The sequence below is a fragment of the Rhinopithecus bieti genome, unplaced genomic scaffold (assembly GCF_001698545.2).
Source record: "Rhinopithecus bieti isolate Rb0 unplaced genomic scaffold, ASM169854v2 scaffold_35538, whole genome shotgun sequence".
Classification (NCBI taxonomy): domain Eukaryota; kingdom Metazoa; phylum Chordata; class Mammalia; order Primates; family Cercopithecidae; genus Rhinopithecus; species Rhinopithecus bieti.
In genome coordinates this window covers 267216-289708 of record NW_016815913.1, presented here as the reverse complement: position 1 = coordinate 289708, position 22493 = coordinate 267216, and the positions used below count along the sequence as shown (strand labels likewise).

General features: G+C 39.3%; 1 protein-coding gene across 4 annotated transcripts in view; it reads right to left on the bottom strand.

The window, feature by feature from the left end:
* Positions 1-1782: 1782 nt before the first annotated feature.
* NBEA (neurobeachin) overlaps positions 1783-22493 on the bottom strand; it is a 274737-nt gene continuing 254026 nt past the window's right edge. For all 4 annotated transcript variants that reach the window (XM_017854162.1, XM_017854160.1, XM_017854159.1 and 1 more), the window contains 6 exons: positions 19812-19967; positions 19085-19255; positions 9675-9776; positions 6948-7144; positions 6012-6163; positions 1783-3633 (listed from right to left, as the gene is read on the bottom strand). In XM_017854162.1, the coding sequence (XP_017709651.1) occupies positions 3543-3633; positions 6012-6163; positions 6948-7144; positions 9675-9776; positions 19085-19255; positions 19812-19967 (869 nt within the window). In that variant the 3' untranslated portion in view covers positions 1783-3542. The remainder of the gene's footprint in view (positions 3634-6011; positions 6164-6947; positions 7145-9674; positions 9777-19084; positions 19256-19811; positions 19968-22493) is intronic.

Sequence of the window (22493 nt, the reverse complement as noted above, 5' to 3'; positions counted from 1 at the left end):
TTGAAATGTAAAATGGTTTTGAGATCACGTAAAAAAGCCAAGCTCTAGACTTCACCAAACTCACAGAAGAACTGCAGGCACTCTTGTCTGCTTGCTAAAATGTGTTTCATTTAAAAGTATCCCAGCCAGGCACAGTGGCTCATGCCTGTAATCACAGCACTTTGGGAGGCTGAGGTGGGCAGATCACTTGAGGTCAGAAGTTCAAGACCCGCCTGGCCAACATGACAAAACCCCATCTCTACTAAGAATAAAACTAGCTAGGCATGGTGGTGTGTGCCTCTAATTCCAGCTACTTGGGAGGCTGAGCTAGGAGAGTTGCTTGAACCCAGGTGGCAGAGGTTGCAGTGAGCCAAATTCCACCACTGCACTCCAGCCTGGGGAACAGAGTGATACTCTGTCTCAATTAAAAAAAAAAAAAAAAAAAAAAAAAAAAAAGATATCCCCACACATAGCAGAAACCGTTTCTAAAAGTTGTTTTCATCATGAAATAGTGAAGATGTGGTGTTTTGGGGGCTAACTTTACCTGCCATAAAAGACTGTGCATGACCAAATTGGTTTAGGTCAATCTGCAACAAGGAAGCAGGCAAGTGGCGCAAGCAGAGAGGGGCCCCCTGGCAGGAGGAACCTTAGGGACTCAGGTGCAAGAGAGTTATCAGGGACTTGCAAAAAGGTGGGTTTACCAGGGGTGCTAGCTGCTGGGGGTGTTTCCTGAAGGACTTCTGTGCTTTACTGAGCTTAGAATTTATCTCTCAAATCAGTGTTGTTGAAAATGTGCCCAAGAAGTGCCTGGGGTGGGAGGGGAGGCGGTGGGACTCTACAGCCTGCTTTTAAAAATAAGCTCCCCGGTGATTTTCAACCCACCAGAGTTTAAGAATACCATTTTAAGCCATTGGTGTTGGTTTTTCGAAGTGCTGGGAGGCACCAGGGGGCGCAGGGTGGCGGGGAGGGAGATGACTGGATGGGTGCCTCCGCAGCAGGGCAGAGCATGGATGGGAGGGTACAGGTCGGAGGTCAGGAGGTTTTCGGACAGTCCAGATGACAGTGCTGGAAAGGGCAGGGGCAGTTTCAAAAGACACTTTAGGTAGTGATCAGTCAGTTGGCTGGAGTGCCTGGTAGGAGGGCTGGGTGAGGGAGCCAGGCGGGCAGATGACTGATAGATTTCTGGTGTGGGGATAGGATGGAGAATAAGAGCAGCAAACCTTCCTTAGGCTACTATTGGGTCTGCCCCTGGGTCCTGGGAATGCGGATGGAAGCACGGCCTGCAGTTCTGTCATTCTCTGGGCCTGTCTGGGATGCTGGCCCAACCACCCATGCCAATCTATGTGACTGAACCCCCCCCCAGCCCACTCGTGGCTGCCCTTGCCAGCAGCTGCTCAGCCTCTCCAGGTCCTCAGTCCCTGCTTGTGCCATGCCTGGTGGCTGATGAGTTCTAGAAGGTGTGGTTTCAAATGAAAAAGGCCTTATGTGATAGCACTCAAAAAAGGTGCCATTATAACCTTCACTACTTAGTTCCTTTTAAATAAAATAAAGACAATCCCTGAAGTGGATTATGTGGAACGGACAATGAGGGCTGCTTCCCCATGGTCACTGCTGCCCAAATCCCTGCCAGATGGCCCGGCAGAGCAGCTCACGTTTCAGCAAATTGCAGAACCTCATTAGGACTCGGTTTCATGTTTTTAGATGCTGTAGGCTCTACCTCAGATGATGATGACTTCTGAAGCCTGTGTGACAACACAATGAAAGCATGCTAGTGACGTGTCTGATGAAATCTGAAACAATCCATGAATTCTTTGCATATTTTATTTTTCTTTTTTTGATTTCCAACTCACACACATCTGGCATATTTTACATCTTTGCAATAAAACATGGTTACAATAGCTTAAGGAATTTATATATCCAAAATATTTCACCATGATCTCAAGATGAAATGGACTTGTCTTCCAGATGTTCAGTGTCCTCCCGATTCTAAGCTACAAACTCAAGATATTGCTTTACAGCCTGGTGATGAATAACTTAATCACTATGCTGATTCCCCATAATTTCAGAATTTCATAAATACAAACAACAATGAAGAAGGAATTCAGTGCTAAAACTTACTAGTACAAGGTGGATAACAAATAAGTAATCACATCAATAAATAATGATATGTTTCTGGTGCAAAGTGCCAATACAAAGAACCCATTATCTTGTTTTATCTTTTTAAATAAATGACTGCAAGTGAGTGTAAATTCTGAGAAAATTACATTCCTGTAACATGCCTCATAGCCCTACCGACACAATATGTACATCTATGACGATACAGTCACCAAATATACAAAGAAGAAACATGAAGAAAGTGTATATACCCCTGGGTGTATAACTTGATCAGTACAATGTATGGAAAATCATTTGATAGCCATCATTTTATATCATAAAAGATGAAGTGCCTTAGGCTAAGAATGTGGCTTTCGGTGAGAATTTCACGAGAACCTAAAAGAATAACTTCAGTTTATTGTTGTAATAAAGTCTGACTTGTTATTAAAGAAACTAAGCTATTCAAGAACCAAAGAGAAAAATAAAAAGTTAGCATCAGATTATCCTCCCCTGATGTATACACACCAAGCCAGTGGGATGACTCTGGAAGAGATGTGCAGGTGCTGGGAAGTTATTACTACGGAACTAACGCTCATAACTCCTATTTATACAAGAAAAACCAGGACCTCATCCCTAAGCCCCCTTTCTGCTGTGTCTTCAAATTATGCAGGGTAGGGCTGAATTTTCTTTGTATAAAGTACCCAAAATGGCAAATAATGGCTTAGTATCCAAATGCTTTATGAGCAGATTTCACTCAGAAGGGATGAATTTAGATTAAAAAGTGCAAACTATATTTTGGTGAAAATGTCAAAAATTACTGATGGAGCCCAAATTCAACCCTTTCATACAAGCTGTGTCCTTGGACAGATCTTTCTGTTTCATAGTGTGAATGCACCTGTTCCATCAAGCCATCAGGAGTAAGGAACATGCAAGTTGTAACTCCACAATAAAATTAAGAAACATTTTGTTCTTTATACAAGGTTTTACTTTTACAAAAGTATTCCTTTTAAATAAGATGCATCTGATGTACAAAGTATCAAACGTGTGTTTTTTTTTTTGTTTTTTTTTTTTTCTCAGCTTGAAAAGAGGCTGGAAATGGGATGCAGGTTAGGTTCAAAGCTTAAACTTTGTAACAACTGGACACAAGGTTCCTCAGAATTGTCAAAAGTCTCTTGTGACACATCCTACAACCTTTTCTCAATAAACAACAATATATGAAATAATTACCAAAACGTCTCCTAATTCATATAATTTACATGATATAAGCTTGCTTGATAGCAGCTGGTGTTCAGTCGTGAAAAAACACACAAAGTAAAATGTTGCTGACTACAATGTACAGCTATTGCTGGGTGTGATGGAATGCACAAACGGAGGTTGATGCAGACGAGTTTTTCCCACCAGAGATATTGCCTTTCCATGCAGCACTTGTGCTCTCAGCTTTAACTTGGCTTTTGGTTCTTTCTTTATCTTCAGTATCTGTTCTGATGCTCATAATGCCACCGATTAAAATCTATATTAAAAGCTACAATGCTACCAGAAGCCATGCCAGTGATCAGAGTCCTGGAAAAGCAGAAACAGCAGTTAAGAGTGATATAAAATCATTTCTGTGGTTGCTATTTTACACTAGACAGTATTGTGATCTCAGAGTTTGGCATTTTACACTAGACAATATCATGATCTCAAAGTTTGCCAAGTCTTATTTTTGTATTCATGGAAGTAGGACTGAAATTTCTTCTTGGTTCTGCTGAGAGGAGCACAGTTAACCTGTAGACGCCTGGACAGCCAGCCCTGCTGCAGAGCATGAGGGGCCACATTTCCAGCCTCTGCTGGCTGCCCCATTTCTCTCAGCAATCACACACGTGCCTGTCCGCTGCCTTGTTTTGGGCATCTATTGGCTTCTCTGAGGATATCTGGCATTTCTTCCTATCTATCTCTGACCTTTCTCTTCTTTGTTCCCTTGAATCACTCCACCTCTTGCCCTCTTGGTCCACACTCTCCCTGGACATAAAGGCAATAACGTCTCTTTCTGAAGCCCCAGATGCTGATTTCCCATTGTCAAGTGGAGGTCACTGCCAGGCTGTGTCACAAAACCCTCAGATCCAACATGTCTACCATGAGTCACTGGTACCTTCTGACCTTGCTGGTCTTTTGCTGGTTAAGTCACCTTGTCTCCTCTCCCTCTCCCTCCTAACTGATCAGCTGTTGAGCTCTGAGGCTTCTTTTTCGGGGATGTTCCTCCCCAGTCCCACTGCCACTGACTGAACTCAGGTTCCAGGATTTCTGTCTACATAAAGTGTTGTTTCACTTTTGATTAGACACCTTATCCAATAAATACCTTTTGAGTAATATCCCCAATGTATGTTTACCAGTTTATAATTGATATGCATGCACTATTCATTATAAAATGACAAAATAATCAAAACCAAGGATGAGATTAAAATAGAAATAGAAACTTAGTATCTTCCCCTCCTCCATTTGGAGACCCCTAATACTACTGGGACTTTGAATATGCTCTTCCCTCCACCCTCTTTGTTCATGCCTAGTGAATGGATGAGCATCTTCTGAGGTCTTTCCTGTCCTCCCCAGCCCTCAAGAAGAGTTCATCCCTTCCTTCTTCTGTTAGTCTGTTCCTGGTGCCCTCATATTCAATGATTATGAGGATCTGAGCTCTCTGGGGTCAATTTCTTACTGTGGATCCTTACTACTTTGCATTGCACTCAACCTATGGTGATGGCAGCCAAGTGAATACTTGAATGAGTAAGAGCATCAGGGAAATACTGAAACTACTTACAAACAAAAATCATTTCAAACACTCAGGAAACACACATATATACAAATAATAACACAATAAACCATTCCCATTTATTCGTAAGTATGGGCTGCCACACTTCGGAATACTCCAATAATAACCTTAAACCTTTAGAAACAGCCTGGGCTGCAGACCAAACATCCTTTCCCAGACTAAATTAGCTTACAGTGTTTTTCCTGATGACTTCAGTACCATTTTATTATATCATGAAGATGCTTTGTTAACTTTATTATATGTCTTAATATTTAAAATATTTTAAAACCAATACTGTTATGAGGAATATTACAAGTAGTTGGGAAAAACGTCAATCAACAAGCTTTTCTTATTTCTGTTAAATAGCAAAAAGTAGAAATCACATGCCATCTTCAGATTATAGGGTTGCAGTTTATTTTAAAGGCTTAGGAACTTTAGACTTTATATTTCTAATATTATTTTCACTTTATAAGAAACCCAAAGGTAAATTTTAGGAAATAATAAAATCTTATTGCAAATTGAAGAACAATGGAAAATCATTAATTGATTAACGTTCATATCAAGTCTTTCCAAGAAAGAGTTGGATTAAAGGATTAGTGTTTTAGAGAAATATATACAATAAAACGAAATAACGTAAATGAGAAACAGGTAAATAAGAACATGGGGGTAAAGACTGTTCTGGGTATTGCATGAGTGCCACATGCTGTTGAAAGGGAGGCTGGCTACAGCCCACCCCACACAATGCACTTTGCTGGAAACTCATTAGCTAGAAGTAGGTCTCACACTGAATCCCACCTCTGCTGAAAAATACGTGTTTCCCTCACATCATATAAGCCAGGGTGGCCTGTCTGAGACTAGGCAAGGATCTGAGAACAGGGAACTTGGTGGGAGTAAGTTCTATGTCTTGGGTCCTTAAAACATGTCTGGAGGCGCCTGTTCTTCATCAGATCCATTTCTTTTTTTCCTTCTTATTCTCTTCCTCTGTTTCCCTCTCACTAGAATCCTTACTCTTCCCCTCATTTTCCCCTTTTCTTTGCCAGTTTTCCTTTCATCTGCATGATGGAATTGCACTCACAGCACAATTCACCCTTGGTAGAATGAAGAGAGCCTTCAATGACAGTTCTCAGTGATGACACTTGTCCTTGACGCAGCTCACCTCTGGTCATGGGACAAGTCCATTGCTCTAATGCCGGCATCACATCCAGGGTAAATGTACAGTTGCTTGAAGTCACAGGCCTGCCAGACCTCTACTACCCCATTGTCCCCTCCGGTGACCAGGTTCTGGCCATCACTGCTCAGGAGAATGGCCTTCAGAAAAGGTAAAACAAAACAAAACAAAATAAAAAACACAACAACCATCTCTCTCAGTTTTTCCTAAATAGCCAACTCTCACTACTGAGAAGTACTCAGCACAGTTCCCTTGTCAATATTGACCACTGTTAGTTATTTGTCCAACTTTTTTCAAGTTCAATCCACAGAATTCCCAATGTGGAATTCATAGAGGTTCTTACGTATACAAAAGATCTTATTAAAATCAAGATTAAATTCCCAAGTGAATATTACCAATTTAATCCAGGAAGAACTTGAGCATTAAGTAACATGTTTAGCTAAATTCTGAATATTAATACTGTAGAGAATTTTAGAACAAATGGAAGAAGCATATTTCAAAACAGGGTTTAATAATGACAACCCGGCAATTATAATTTGTTTGTGAATGAAGGGTAAATGGGTATATATAATTTTTGTTTAGGGTTCTGAAGATAGAAATCTTTGAAAATAAACTCACTTTTAATGTTGTGAGGGTGCAGCGCTGAAACAATTATAAAAGGAGCTTAAAAACCCTCTTAAGGGTCTAAGCTTTAATCAAACAACAGCTATCATTTCTGAAGTCTAATTCACTGAGTTAATTACTTGCAATTAAATGAACTTTGAGTTTGTTTAAAGTATCAGTCCACATGAAATTATATACTTTTAATCTAGAAGACATTTATCTGGATAGCACAGAAATTCTATTATGAATTATTTAATGTAAAACAATCAATCTTTAATCTCTTGGCTTCAGTCCTACTTAGCACGAAGTATGCAGATTTACCCGTGTTGAATCATTGATCTCCATTTGAGCCAAAAGTTTCCCATTAATGCTGAAATTGCTGAATCGCCCTCGTTCATAGTATATGATACAATGGCCTTCGCTGGAGACAGAAATCAAGCGTGGGAACAAGCAGTTTTCTGGTCCTTCAAGGGCTCTCAGCAAATCTCCAGTGATGGTGTGGACAAGGCAAGGGCCCTCTGCAAAGTGGGGACATCAATGCCAGGGTCAGCTGGGGATGACAAACGACATAGTAGCTCCCACCAACCCGAACACCTCGCTGGGTGTGCACTCAGATGTAATGAAAGAGGCAGGCTGGCCAGGCCAAGCGCTGATGTTACATTTAAACAGAGCAAAGCCAGAGTACCTGTCACATGTCACACTCCTGCACTGCACCCTTCTTCATCAGGTAAATACTTGGTCTTTTCCTTTGTCAGGTAATATTCACAATAAAATGGTATAGTTCACAGATTATGTGAGAATAAAAGACTGTGTGTGTCAGACATTTTCTCTTAATATGCTTTTATAAACTTTTCTTGAAAGTTAAGTAGAATTATCAGAACAGCTGTTCATTTTCTCAAGTAGCCTCAAAATTTTACGCGTTGTACCACATAAATACATTACTGTCAAGTACATTTTACCTTTTTCTGTCATCTGCATAAAATGTAAAAGCAAAATTGAGAAACTTATTATTTCAACCTACAGAAACATATTTTGTCTGTTACATAAATGAATAGTGAGGCAAGAGTGTGAAAGGAGGATAGAGAGTGACATTTGGCTCTGATTGTTTCTGGGTTTCTTCGCCCTTATAAAATAGTGTTGATAAGGTAAAAAATTCACTGATCGGCCGGGTGCGGTGGCTCAAGCCTGTAATCCCAGCACTTTGGGAGGCCGAGACGGGTGGATCACGAGGTCAGGGAGATCGATGACCGATCGCTGGCTAACGAGCGGTGAAGACCCGTCTCTACAAAATACAAAAACTAGCCTGGGCGATGGTGCTGGGGCGCCGCTGGTAGTCCCCAGCTACCTCGGGAGAGCTGAGGCGGGAGAAATGGGCGTAATACCCCGGTGAGGCGGAGCCTTGCCAGTGATTGCTGAGAATCCGTGCCACTGCACTTCAGTCCCGGGCGACAGAAGCGAGACTTAAGCCGCCTCCAAAAAAAAAAAAAAAAAAAAAAAAAAAATTCCACTGATCAGTTCATAAAATTGCTCACTATAGCTTGATATTATATATCTATTCCCTTGTCCCAAAAGATCTCCACAAAACAGTGTATGAATTACATGTTTATTTTTAATTGATCTGAATGGACACATATTTTACAAAGCAAGTGACATTATTCAATTTTGTCCTGATTACTAAAGTAATAGACTTGCCCTATAGAAAACTAGGAAGACACCAGCAATCACCTCGAACATCACGCAGCCCCTGCAGGAAACGTCTCTTTCTTGGCGCATACTATGTGTCACTTATTTTCCTTTTCTTTAACTTCACAGGGTAAAATGATATTACACATATTATTACTTTTTAAAATTAAAAGGCTGAAAATATCCTAAGTGTCCATTTATGGGTTATTTATTCTTAGATACCAAAATTTTAAAACCATGGTGCCAGCCTTCAGACTCTATCCATTCTCCGTAGAACAGCTGAAATGAGCTCTAACAACCAAACCGATGGATCTCATCACCTCCATTAAAAAACTTCAATGGTTTCCAACTAGACTCATTTAAAAAAAAAAAAAAAAAAATTTCAAATGCTTGTGTCCCAGGCCCCTCACATCCCTTCAGCCTTCTCACTCCTCCAGGTTGTGGCACCACGGTGATACTCCAGCAGCACCCAGGGCTCCTCTCAGTTTCTCCAAGCATCAGGCTCCTTTATGCCTGGGAGTCTTCCTACAGAGAATTGCTATTGGAGCCAGAACTAGGACGTAAGTTTCCTGACTTCCTGAAATGAAATGTCTTCTACAAAAACTCCAAAGAGGCTGGGTGTGGTGGCTCATGCCTGTGATCCCAGCAATTTGGGAGGCTGAGGTGGGTGGATCCCCTGAGGTCAGGAGTTCGAGACCAGCCTGGCCAATATGGTGAAACCCCATCTCTACTGAAAATACAAAAAATTAGCCAGGGCCGGTGTTGCATGCCTGTAATCCCAGCTACTTGGGAGGGTGAAGCAGGAGAATCACTTGAACCCAGGAGGCAAAAGTTGCAGGGAGCCTGGATTGCACCATTGCACCCCAGCCTGGGTGACAAGAGCGAAAGTATGCCTCAAACACAAAACAAGACAAAACCTCCAAAGAACCAAGTAATCTTTGTTTCCTTTCCACCAACCTCTGCACAGCCCCTGGCCTTATTAAGAAAGGGACTTGCAGAGGAAGGGGGTCCAAGGCTGTGTATGATGAGTGACCTGACTCCCTCACCTCCCCCACTACATCAGGGATACTTTCCCCTTGTCTTTTAAATGTCCTTTATAATGGCTGCATCATATGAATACACTGTAATTTAATTTATCAGTGTTCTGCTTAGAATGCTGTTGACCATAAAATACTATATAAAATTTTATACATATTTTATATTAGTGCTAGTAAATATTAATCATAAAAGTAAACATCTACAAATAACTTCGGGATACCATTTGTCTATGGGAAGCTTCCTGGAAGAAAGAAATTGGCAATCATGCTTAGTGTGAGAAAACCATCAAGTTTCTAAACATTGAAAATGAAAGAAATGACTTCTGACCTTTAGCACCACTGATAACAAGCCCAAGTTCTGCACAGACAGAGACACAGACAACCTCATGGTCATGGCCTGTGAGGACGGCTCTTGGTGCAGGATAGTCACCTGCAAGAAAACAGCAGCAGTGAGGCACTACAGACCAATGGCAGGGGGAGAGAGAGCTACACCAGCAACGCAACGTTCAATAAATACCCATGTTTATTATGGGCATTATTATTAAGCTGTGTGACCATAAGCCACTTAACCTCTCTGCTCTCCTCTTCTGTGAAATGCACATAACTAGCGAACCTACTATACATGCTGTTTAGATGACAGGACAAGTTAACATATGTGACATGCTTAGAACATAACGAGAGTGGTAATAGCTATTCTTTTTCTTCCATTATCATTATGAAACAGGTACAAGGCCTGCTAAGGCATTTATCTGTGTTACCTCATGTATTTATGGTAATGTTCTGTGACGTAGAAATATGACGCTCTATGCCTAGTGCTCTATGCTCTATGACGCTTTCTATGCCTAGTCTATCGCCTAGAAACCCAAGGCTTTGCAAGGTGATTCAACTTGCCCAACAGCTAAGGGCTGGAATTGAACCCACTTTGCTTTATTAGTGCGAACCTAGCTAAAAAGTCCAGCTGAATTATATCCCAAAAGCATTTTCACTGCTAACTGCTTTCATAAATTGAAGGACTTAGAGAATATTATGCCTTTTGTAAAAAGTTCTACACTTTTCTCTTCTTTTATTGGAAGGAAATGAGCTTATTCTGCATCACCCATATAGGTTGTTCCATTTGCGATCTTTCTTTTCTAGCACTCGTGTTCCTTGCATGCTTGCCTGTTTTTCTCTGTGAATTCCTATCTTTGGTGGGGTAACCAACCCCAGCCCCCATCTTGTCTCTCAGAGAACCACTCCATACTTTGGTCTTCGTACCCCTCTTTCCCAGAGCTGCCTCCTAGGTTGAACTATTGGCCCTCACTGGGGCTGGGGGAAGTTAAACGTTCCAGGGCTGGCAGATGCGCCTCCCCTTGGACAGCCCCTTCTTTGGCACTTATGGGACCTCTAGGTGCTGGCCAGCTGGACTGCTGATCCAGTTCTCTGCCCACAATGGCAAGAGGGAAGCCACAGGGAGTTCATGAGGAAAGTGCATAATCATAAGGCCTTACCCAGTAAGGCGCCCCACATCTTCCACTCTGGTCGGCCAAAAGCCCCTTCCTTAAGACCTGCCTATCTTCTCTTGAGACCCGCCTATCTTCTCTTAAGACCCGCCTATCTTCTCAAGACCCGCCTATCTTCTGTCTCCCCAGGGATTTATGTGCGTTTTCTCAGACCCTTCAGCTCCAATTTTGTTTTTGAGGTATCTCTTAGATGGAATGTGGGAGAAGCGGGACAGCAGTTCATGCTAGCTTGCTATCTTCTTCTAAACACATGGATGTTGCTATAATGTGTTTTGACTATTGGTTGAGTGTCCAGTTACAATGTCAGTAGTCCTGGATTTGTCTGAAACATATTTATATAATTTGTTAAATTATGTTTCACACTGCAGGAAAAAGGTGAAAAAGAAAAAAAATTGTTTCAAAGATGCCCTGGGTTCCCTGGTGAAATAAGCTTTAAGCATTGATAAGAGTTCTCAAAAGAAAGGAAATCAGCATATCAAAGAGATATCTGCACCCCTGTGTTGACTGCAGCACTATTCACAATAGTTCAGATGTAGAATCAACCTAAGTGTCCAACAAATAATGAAAAGATAAAGAAAATGAGGTATATTTACATAATGGAATATTATTCTGCTATAAAAAAGAAATCCTGTCATTTGCATCAACACGGATGGAATTGAAGGACATGAGGTTAAGTGAAATTAGCCAGGCACAGAAAGACAACTGTCCCATCTTCTTACTCAAATGTAGGAGGTGAAGAAATTGATCTCACAGAGGAAATAAACAGAATGGTGGTTACCTGAGGCTGGCAAGGGTGGTGGGGAGGGGTTGGTTAATGGGTAGAACAATACAATTAGATAGATACAGTTAGATAGAAGGAATAAGATCTAGTGTTTGGTAGCAAAATAGAGTGACTACGGCTAATAATTTATTGTACATTTCAAAATAACTAGAAGAGAAGATTTAGAATGTTCCTAATGCAAAGAAGTGATAAATATTTGAGGTTTTGGATATCCCAGTTACCCTGATTTGATCATTACACATTGTATCATTGTATCAACACATCCCATCAATATGTACAACTATTATGTATCCATAAAATTAAATCTTTAAAAGGTATTGGTAAGATTTTATGTGTAATATCAGCTTTAATTTTTCTAAATGATAATTTTAACTTGGAGAGACTAGCATACTGGAAAACCCTGAAATTATACACTTAATTCATTTATATAAAATAAATAGTTTTGAGACCTTTCCCTAATGTGCCGTGGAAAAAACAAAAAGCAATCTGATCCTATTGCAGGGAATTGAGAAAAAAAAATGTATAAAAATATTCCTTATGCATGTTATACATTTTCTGCTAGGAAATGAGTTTTCAAAGGCTCGTGTCTGATTTAGAGGTTTAAAATGTTTTTTTTTTTTTTTATTACAATTTCCCCAGATCATCTGAATAAACTGTGGAACTTAACTATTAGGGGATATTGTTTAGGGCCCCTGAAAGCACTGTTTCCTTCTTTAAGTGAAAGGCAAATAAAACACCATTCCAGGCTTTCTGAGTTGGGAAACCTGCAGCGGCGGGAAAGCTTGTTTCCTACATTTCATTTTGTTGCTAGGGACAGATGTCACACACCCCAACAATCATTCAAAACCCCGGGAATATTCTGTCACTGTCACATCACAGTTGATGGATATAGCCCAGGGTTAAAGGGCCCAGTGCAGAGGGAGGTGCGGGTGGACCGCCCCTCTGAGTGCCCCATCATCACCCTCAGCCCCACCACTGCCTCCACAGAAGCACTTGCCATGTGCTGGAATGACTAGAACTGATGAAGAACAAACACATCCAATTTTTAGATTCCTCATAGACATGCATTTGGAAACTCCCAACATTAAAAGGCTTAAAATAAACAAATTCCATCCTCCTTTTGTCAAAGGTCATTTCAATATTCTCAAAACGGATGATTCACATAGACAGGAGAGGTTTTTCAATGAGATGGTCTCTGGCTTTTAGAGAAATGGGCAAAGTAAAGAACTCATGGTTATTTTAAACCTCATTTGTGGGACAGCTGTGGTCCTTCTGATTTAGAACTAAACAAAGCCAGTGGAGTTTCTGGGACCTCTGCTCCACAGTGAGAGGATAAACTTCCTGGTATACGACATTCAAATTTTATTTCTGACCCTGGGTAAGTCACTGCAGAATCATGGCAGAAGGTATTTTCATTCATGTTTATACTTAGATAAAATATGATGGAGTTTTTAAAGTTAAAATCCTAAAATAAGGGATTTAGTCAAAGGGTGTGGTGGTTTCATTACTACTATGATTTCAAGATTTATTTCAATGTATTATGTTAGAAATTTGCTGGAATAGCTGAGAAGAACAGTATTGGTCAGGAGTCCCTTTTCAAGACCCCAACTCCTCAGCCACAGGCGGGTGCTGTGGAGGTCTGTTCCAATTACCAAATATGCTTGGACCTGCATTTCCTAAGATCCCAAGATAATGCAAGTAAAAACATTCTGTGGGTTGGAAAATGTCAAATTCACCCATGATGTGGTTTCATTTCCTTATGTACTCATAGAGTATTCAGTGAAGAATGGAAGATAGATATGGTGAAAGTATTCATTCACTCTAACTTCTTTTTCCTCTTCAGAGATAACAATGACTACATTTTCCTCTGAGCACTGCCACTGCAGGACAACCTCTTCTCTTGAAGTCCTGAGCCCAGATCTAGGTCACAGTACATTACTCCCCTATGCTCACCTTCTAAAAACAACTAATAGTATCATCCACCTCCCCTTCCTCAGGAAGCTGGGCTCTGTGTAAAGCCCAGACACCCCCTGGTCTGGAACCTGAAGCTCTCTGATCAGAACACATTAGTCACTCTGTATATATTGCTTCCAATCTAGGCCAAAGACCTTTCTTGAAGCCTTAGTCCCATAAAGGGAAAGGAAAAGCAGAGGCCGAGTGGCAAGGAGCTCCCTTCTTAGTCTGGAACCCTGGAAAGTCTCCTTGTGTTAGAATGAGGGGATGGGATGGCTGAGTGGTCTACTGCAGAATGGACTCTGTGCTATGGATGTTCCAATACAGCGTTACCATTTGCTCCTCAAAAAGCCCTGCATGGTGAGAACTATTACATATGGAGCTATGCTTCCTCTGATCTTAAAAAGATGGTTTAACATATGCTAAATCCTAGCTAAGATTCTCTGCTCCGAGAAGTGATACAAACTTGTGTAATGTATCTAAATCTAAATGCACTCTACAAATCTCTCTGGGCTATTCGTCGCCCATGCTTTCATTTCTTATAATAGCACCGGTTAGTGGCAGTTGTGGAGCTGGGCACCAGGACAGTCTTTTTAAAAGAAGCCTGGATGCAAACAAAGAGAGGGATGTGATTTGGCAGATGTTTGGTGACAGGTTGTGACTGGCAGGAGGGTCAGCGTCCAGAGCTGAGGCATACACAATGGGAGCCCAGAGAAGGTGTGTGTGCACAGCTGGAGTCTCCTTTGCAATTGGCTTCTCCTTTCACAGTCTGCATAATGCCTGTACACGAGCTAGAAGACTTATTTTTAAAAAGTGGAATAGAAAGGCATAACAACAATGTGTTATACAAATTACCCAATGAATATTTGTAGATTTGATTAGAAAAGATGAACGGTAAATCCTCTTTCAAAGTTTCACATGGCTATGATTTAAAAATGTTTGTATGTATGTGTATCAAACTTTCTATAAAGGCCCTTATATGTGGTATAAACATTAAAACTACATACTTTAAAAGCAGATTGGCTTTGAGCTGAAGTCCCAATGTATTCTGAGTGTCTGCTGAAGAGACAACAATGTTAACTTGCCTCTCTTGTGACTATCTTGTTGGAAGCTAAAGCACGTAATGAGAAATGTCAAGTCCCAAGATCAATGAAATTTTGGACTCTAGGGATTCCACAGGAATAGCATTGATCCTTTTAAAGAACACCAGTCAGAGATGGGTTGTAATATATTGCAAAGAGAGGCTCAAGAGGATAAGCGGCCAAGTCCAAGATACCTACCTGACAAAAAACTCAATCAGCTTTTAGCACAAATTGCCCGCTCTGCTCTGCTCTCTTTCATGCAGTAGGCTGCTTCCAATTAAAGTGCGCAAATTAATTTTTATCACTTCCAAATTAGTTTCAGAATTTGTGTCAAAGTCTGTTTCAGATGAAAGCATCTGTCCCTCACATCTTTTCAATTCTGTTATCTAGTTAGGGACCTATTTAAAGTCTCCAAGATAATTTCTGTGTTCAAAGCCACAAGTTTGAAAGAATAACAATGAATAATATTATAAAATACATTAATAAAGCAATGATAATTCAACTCTAACCTACTAGGTAGGCTACTAGGTAGCCTTTGCTTATCTCTTTTATGGTCTGAGACTCTCTATCAAATAGTCTGCTTACAAATACTCATTACCTTTGTGACCAATTCATCACAATGGTCAAAATGATTAGAAAAAGACTCATATTTCTGAGATGTCTGCATTCTTCACAATATACTTGACATGATAAAACCACACATACTTTCTATACCTGCCTAAAAAGATTTCACAAACATGACATTTTTTCTTTGTGGAATTAATAGAGCTATCTATTACAATATAATAATGACAATGAAAGAGAAACAAATATGTTAAAGTCAGTTAAACTTATCTTGAGAAGATTTTGGTGATATGCATGTAAGGTTAAAGGATAAATCCTATTATTTAATGATGTTGTGATGAACAGGTCTGATTTGGCCTCAGTGACACACAAAGCAGTTCCATGTCCACACCAAGGCCAACCCCTGCATTATAACAGCTACTAGGATGTTAAGTTACAGGCCAGGACTTCCCCCTTCAAGGATAGGTTAATACTTGTACTTACGGGCATTGTGTCATACACTTTAATACAAATTTAGACATAACTAGCTTTCTGGTCTTGAGTATCAATGTATTATGAGAGAGAAAACACATCTGGCCTGCTTCTCTGACCTGTGAATTGGAGGCTAGAGTAGATTAAACTGGAACAGAAAAAAATCTTTCATATTTTGAGTTTTCTGAGAGCAACAACTACATCTATGTCAAACCACAAGCGGGGCACTGATATGACAGTCAATTCAGTGTGTGCTGTGACTGCCTGAAAAAAGAGTGAAGAGACCAACACAGATGGTTGCCCTAGCCCGGCATATATACGCTACTAGGTTAGCTTTTTCAATAGATAAGTGAGTCATAAATCAGCCAGTCAACCAATGCTAAACCTGAGATTTTTTTTTTTTTTTTTTTTTTTAACTATTGTGATCATCCTTATGGAAAACTAAAACCAGTTTGTTTCATAATCATCAATTTGATGTAAAGTTAAGCATTTTATGGATGCTTAAAGTATGGTACAAAATATTATCTGATAACAATTCATGATTCAGGTAACAAATACTGGACATCCTTAATATATCCAAGCAGGAGAAGCAGTTTGTGATTAGTATAAAAGTAGATTCTTGTAAACTCTAGAAAGTCAGAGGTTGTGACTTTCCCAGCATTCCCAGCTGCTGAGATAGTACCAGGCATACAGTAGTCACTCAACACATGTTGTTGCTTGACTAATACTTTAAGGTGCTTATCTTGTTTATTCTAGAAGAGCACTTTTCCCTTTTATTAATGTACCATACTATATATGTTCACATTAAATATCTCATAAAGTCTTGACAGGATGAATTCTATGGAAGTGGTTTAGGTTCATAATGATGACAACAGTTTTTAACTAAAACTAAATTCCTATAGATGAAGGTAATACTGAAAAATACATATTGATAATTTTCTGTCATAACATCTTTAAGATAATCTTGTCCTTACTTAAAACTTAAATATAATACTGCTTTTTAACAAATATAATATCCACGTTTTTGTTCTTAAGGATTATAAAAGCATTTTGTATTACATAGCTCCTGTTGGAAGGAGCTTTAAATAATTTAAATATTATTGTATCTAACTTTTCTTGCTAACTGATGCACCAAAGCTACAATTGATAGCCATCTTTTGGTTTAAGACATCATTAGAAAACAGAGTAGTGAGTGAACATAGATAATTACTATAATTTAATATTTTTCTTTAATATTCTTTACCTCCTAGCAGTACATTATATAAAACATCTTATCTCTGCTACCAGATGGCAGCTTTTAAGAAATAAATTCACTTTTTTGAAATAACACTAGCATCATTTCTGGTCTTCATTTCGAAGACGGTAATTAATTAGATTTAAAGCTCTATTCTGTTTCTTTTAAATTTTTTCTAACAAGTTCTAATTTTTATCAATGTATATGAAAGATATTACACAGACATGCTGCTTAATTAAACTTTTTAAAGAAATGCTACACTATTATGGAAATAAAGACAATTTGGAAATATGTGAACATATATTTAGATAACATATACTTGATAATGTACCATTCTTGAGAATAATAAAGCCATCACTGGTAGGTCATATATCTTATACACATGTACACATACGCATACATAGACATACTAGAATTCTGTTAAAAATGAATTTTTTAAGGACATAGCTTTAAAAAAGAGTAAATAAGGAGATTATCTTACTGGTATTTAGAATATAGTGCTTGTTAATAACATAGAATTGGTAACTAATTATTTGAACTGGTTGGAAATCAAGCAACATTGAATATCTTTTCCATCAAATCAAGATCACATCTTGTTCAAATTTAGAACAGAGAGTCATATGTACAATAGATACTCTTTTTCAGTAGCTATGCCAAGAGGCATATGCTATTTTACAACACAGTTTCTTCATCCACTGTTCAACTCCAGCCATGGGCAACAGGAATAAAACTTCACATAACATTTGGACATCTAATCCAATCTTCCACTATCTTCTCATACAAATGTATTTCTCCCTTCTCTCCTGTACTATGATGGGGCCTTTGTTCTTATCCAACCAAAGCCATTTCCTATTTTTGCAATATTCCTGTCAAAATGCATAAGAGTTGGGGGAATGGAGTGGGACATGAAGGGTGGATGTGCAATTCAGTTTCCACCCCTCACTGTCTCACAGGTTAGAACTGCCCAGAGAGGCAGCAGCAGGCCAAGCAATGTAACATGGCATCTTGTAGATTTCTTATCTACTCTCACAGTATTTTAGTTGTAGATGCACAGGTTTCCTGAAAAACTTTTATCTCTGTTGGGTTACAAGTATTCCCCAAATTCATGTTTCAGTTTATTTTGGAGTGCTGTGTAAGCTGTGACAATCTCAATAGTCCTGGTTTGTGTACTTGCCATTATCACTTCACAGAAACCTTTCTATATTTTACAGGAAAGCCATGCATTTGAACGAACCATTGAAAGCTTAGTAATTAAAAGCAGTAATTATTTCTAGGCAATCTCTTATCCAGCTCTCCAGTCATTTAATTTATTGGAAACCGATTATGTATATCACTATGACAGGAACTTAAGATGGAAAGACAGACACTCATCCACTTCAGTGTTTTCTTGGGGCAGCAGTCCAAGAACTAATAACTAACTTCTCTTACATAAATAAAAGTTTCCTTGGGAAAAGAAGTTTGAGAGGCTGTGGATTAAACAAGCATCAACAAATTTATTTGTGTAAGACTTTCAGAGCTTATGTAGAAAGTTTGAGTATAAACAATGTACTCCAAAATTACTTCACGAAGGAGTCCAGCCTCCCCTGATGCTGTCTTCCTATCGGATATCTTAGGGTGTGCTGTGGAATAACAATCACTTGAGGAATCCTCCCAAGCAAGGAAACTGTCTTATTCAGTTTTTGCATCCCCAACAATGCCTCATGTGAAGTGCGTACTCACCGTTTGCTAAATGAATAAATGGAGAAATTTACTACAGTATATGGTAGATAGCAGTTAGTGCCCTGACTGAGACACTGAATTTCTGAAAATTCAGAGAAGGGAGAGATTATTTTCAGCTGAAAGAAATCATATGAGGTTTAATGGACTAGGTGAAGCTGAAGGATGGGGACATTTGGAGACTGGGCTGCTGAGCAGAGGATCTGGGTAGGGGATTGTTGAGGGGATCTGGAAGTCTCTCCTTGTTGAAGGTGACAGTACTGCTCATTTTAACACTTTGAACATAGCTATGTTCCAGTACAGATTTTGGCCACTTAAGCTTTCATGTTTTAAAATCCTTACACCTTAGGAAAAAACTATTAGGAAAATCAAAAAGGCAAAATATATTTAAATATATATTTATATAATTTGATAGGACAATTTGATACAAACACTCACTGCTGTTAGGGTTGTCTCCTATGATATGGTGCCGCCCACTCCAGTACCAGAGCAGCAGGGTGGCATCTCGAGATCCGGACACGATGTAGCAGTCTCCACCAATGTATGACTCGGACCTGGCCAAGCACGTGACCACATCCCAATGGCCAAATACAATCTGAGTCAATTTCCCTGCAACACAGAAATGACAGGTTTGCTTCATTTAATCTTTTTCTTCAAATGGTAATAAGTGTAACTTTATCAGATTTTAAATACCATATTTTGTATTTTATTTTACCAGTTTTGTGAAAAGTTCATCTATAGGCTGATAAAGTTACAATGTTATTCAAATCTGGCTACAGGTTGCTTTCTTGCATTGCTTTTGAAAATTGATACAAGAATGTCACTTGAGATTTTTAAGGAAAAGACTTTATTAAATAATACGATCATGATTTTTCTCTTCAGGGTTTGGGCCAGACCAAGGGGAGTTTCAGGATCTTTTACTGCATATGAATTTGTGGGAAGGGAAAAATAGCCCTATTTGTCCTATGAACTCAGGGATCATGCTAATGTTTGGAATAGATGAAGTTATAGTTACTTCGCTTACAATGTGAACATTTAATTTGAATCTTGACTATTCAAGTTGGCAAATGATAAAAATGCCTACATCAAGGATGATTTCATATTCAGCTTTGGTTTTAACAATAGTTATTTTGAAGAGAATACGGTGTTTCATAGTTAGGATTACCTGTTTCTGTAGAATAAACTCTGAAGCTCTTATCCCAGAATCCACAGATAAGAATATAGCGATTATCTGCTGTGACCACAAAACAATGTGCATTGATTTGTATACTCTGGTCAACGAGGTCTGTGATCTGCCGTTTGTTTACACCAGAATTATTGGCTAAAAATAAATGGAAAAAAGCATTTGAAGAAAGATTCCATATGAGTTTCTCCAAGCACTCATAGAAGGAAAACAATACTTTCATGCTTCATTTATCCAGAAATAGTTTTTTTTTTTAATGGTATGAGATTATTAAGATTCTCCCTTGAGGAATATAAATTTCCTTAGTAGCAGTGATTATTTATGAACCATATTATGTATATTAAAATTATGCCAGAAATTTCAGTTCTCCCTCCACCAATAAATAAAAACAATATGAGGAATTCAAGATAATTAATTTACAACATAATACAATATTTTAATGCATTTAATTCTTTAGGTGCTCAGTATACACAAGTTCATTAGTTTATAAGAATCACATGAGAACTACATATTGTATAAAGTCTGTTATTAAGGAAGAGATATATTAATATTTGCCCCAGTCTGTCATTTTCGGATGGTATTTTATAATTCCCATGAAAAGGAGGGTAGAGATTTGAGCAAGGGATGTTATTATGTGGGTAGCTCCACAGGGAGCTTCAGGTCAGCAGCTTTATAGGCCTGGATTGTCAACAGACAGAAGGCCTTTCTAGAATTGGCTAGCAGGGGAGGAGAGGAACAAAAAAGATGCGAGAGGGACTGGTGAGGAAAGAGACAGGCAAAGAATCAGTGCAGAGCCCTGGGATTGAATCTGATTAAAGTCAGGAACTCAGAGACACCATCTGATTTCCCTAGTGCCTGTCTGCATGCCAGCCTGTCCCTTACTGCACGCCATCCTTTCAGGATCAATCCCTGGGCTGAATTCTTAAACAGAAATGCAGATGTAGAAGGTCACCACCACTCTCTAACACCAGTTAAATATAAGTACTACTATTTGTAGATACCTACTAACACTAGAAAAATAATTACTAGAAAACATAAGCAATAAAAAAATTATACAAAAAAGTCAGTAAGGAAAAGAGACCCAAGATCCCAGGCCACTTGAAAACTATACAATTGGTCCTTTGCTAATTAGAATAGACCTATTAATTTTTCTATGGTTACACACTAGCTATATATTTCATTGTCAATGTCTACTGGAAAGAGAAATAGCTACACTAGACTAATAATATTCTTAATCCTAAACCTTACAAGCTCCCAAAGAAATGTAAACGGTATTTTGTGTATGGGTATAAGTAACTAATTGAAATGTCTGTATCTTATCTTATTTCCAGGTTCAATAGACGAAGGATGAATTTGAATCTAAGAATAAGAGGCTGGGTGTGGTGGCTCACGTCTGTAATCCCAGCACTTTGGGAGGGCTAGGCAGGTGGATCACTTGAGGTCAGGAGTTTGAGACCAGACTGGCCAACACTGTGAAATCCTGTCTCTACTAAAAATACAAAAATTAGCCAGGTGTGGTGGTGCACCCCTGTAATCCCAGCTACTCAGGAGGCTGAGATGGGGGAATTGGTTTAACCTGGGAGGCGGAGGTTGCAGTGGCCTGAGATTGCATCACTGCACTCCTGCCTGGGTGACACAGTGAGACCCCAACTCAAAACAAAAAACAAAAAAAACCCCAAGAATCTAAGAATAAAACACCATGACTTTAATATGCAGCTTAATAATTTTTCGTAGCATTTTCAATTTTTTTCTAATTTATCTTCCTCATCATTCAATGATACAGATATAACAAACATTAAAAACTGTCTTACAGATGCAAAACTGGAAGGGCCTAGAAAGACTAAGAAGCTAGCTCTGGATCAAATGGCTAATACATATGTACATGATTATTTAAAAATATTTTGAATGTCTGCTGCAAAGAGTTATAGCTTATCAGTTTGCAATTCACATGAAACATTTGCTTTACAACATGTTAGTTTTAAAAAATTCAATGATAAAGACTGCCAGAAAAGATGTTCTTCAATAATAGTTTCCTTTTTTTTTTTTGAGACGGAGTCTCGCTCTGTCGCCCAGGCTGGAGTGCAGTGGCACGATCTTGGCTCACTGCAAGCTCCGCCTCCCGGGTTCATGCCATTCTCTTGCCTCAGCCTCCGAGCAGCTGGGACTACAGGCGCCCGCCACCAGGCCCAGCTAATTTTTTTTTTTTTTATTACTATACTTTAAGTTCTAGCGTACATGTGCATAACGTGCAGGTTTGTTACATATGTATACTTGTGCCATGTTGGTGTGCTGCACCCATCAACTCGTCAGCACCCATCAACTCGTCATTTATATCAGGTAGAACTCCCAATGCAGTCCCTCCTCCCTCCCCCCTCCCCATGATAGGCCCCGGTGTGTGATGTTCCCCTTTCCGAGTCCAAGTGATCTCATTGTTCAGTTCCCACCTATGAGTGAGAACATGCGGTGTTTGGTTTTCTGTTCTTGTGATAGTTTGCTAAGAATGATGGTTTCCAGCTGCATCCATGTCCCTACAAAGGACGCAAACTCATCCTTTTTTATGGCTGCATAGTATTCCATGGTGTATATGTGCCACATTTTCTTAATCCAGTCTGTCACAGATGGACATTTGGGTTGATTCCAAGTCTTTGCTATTGTGAATAGTGC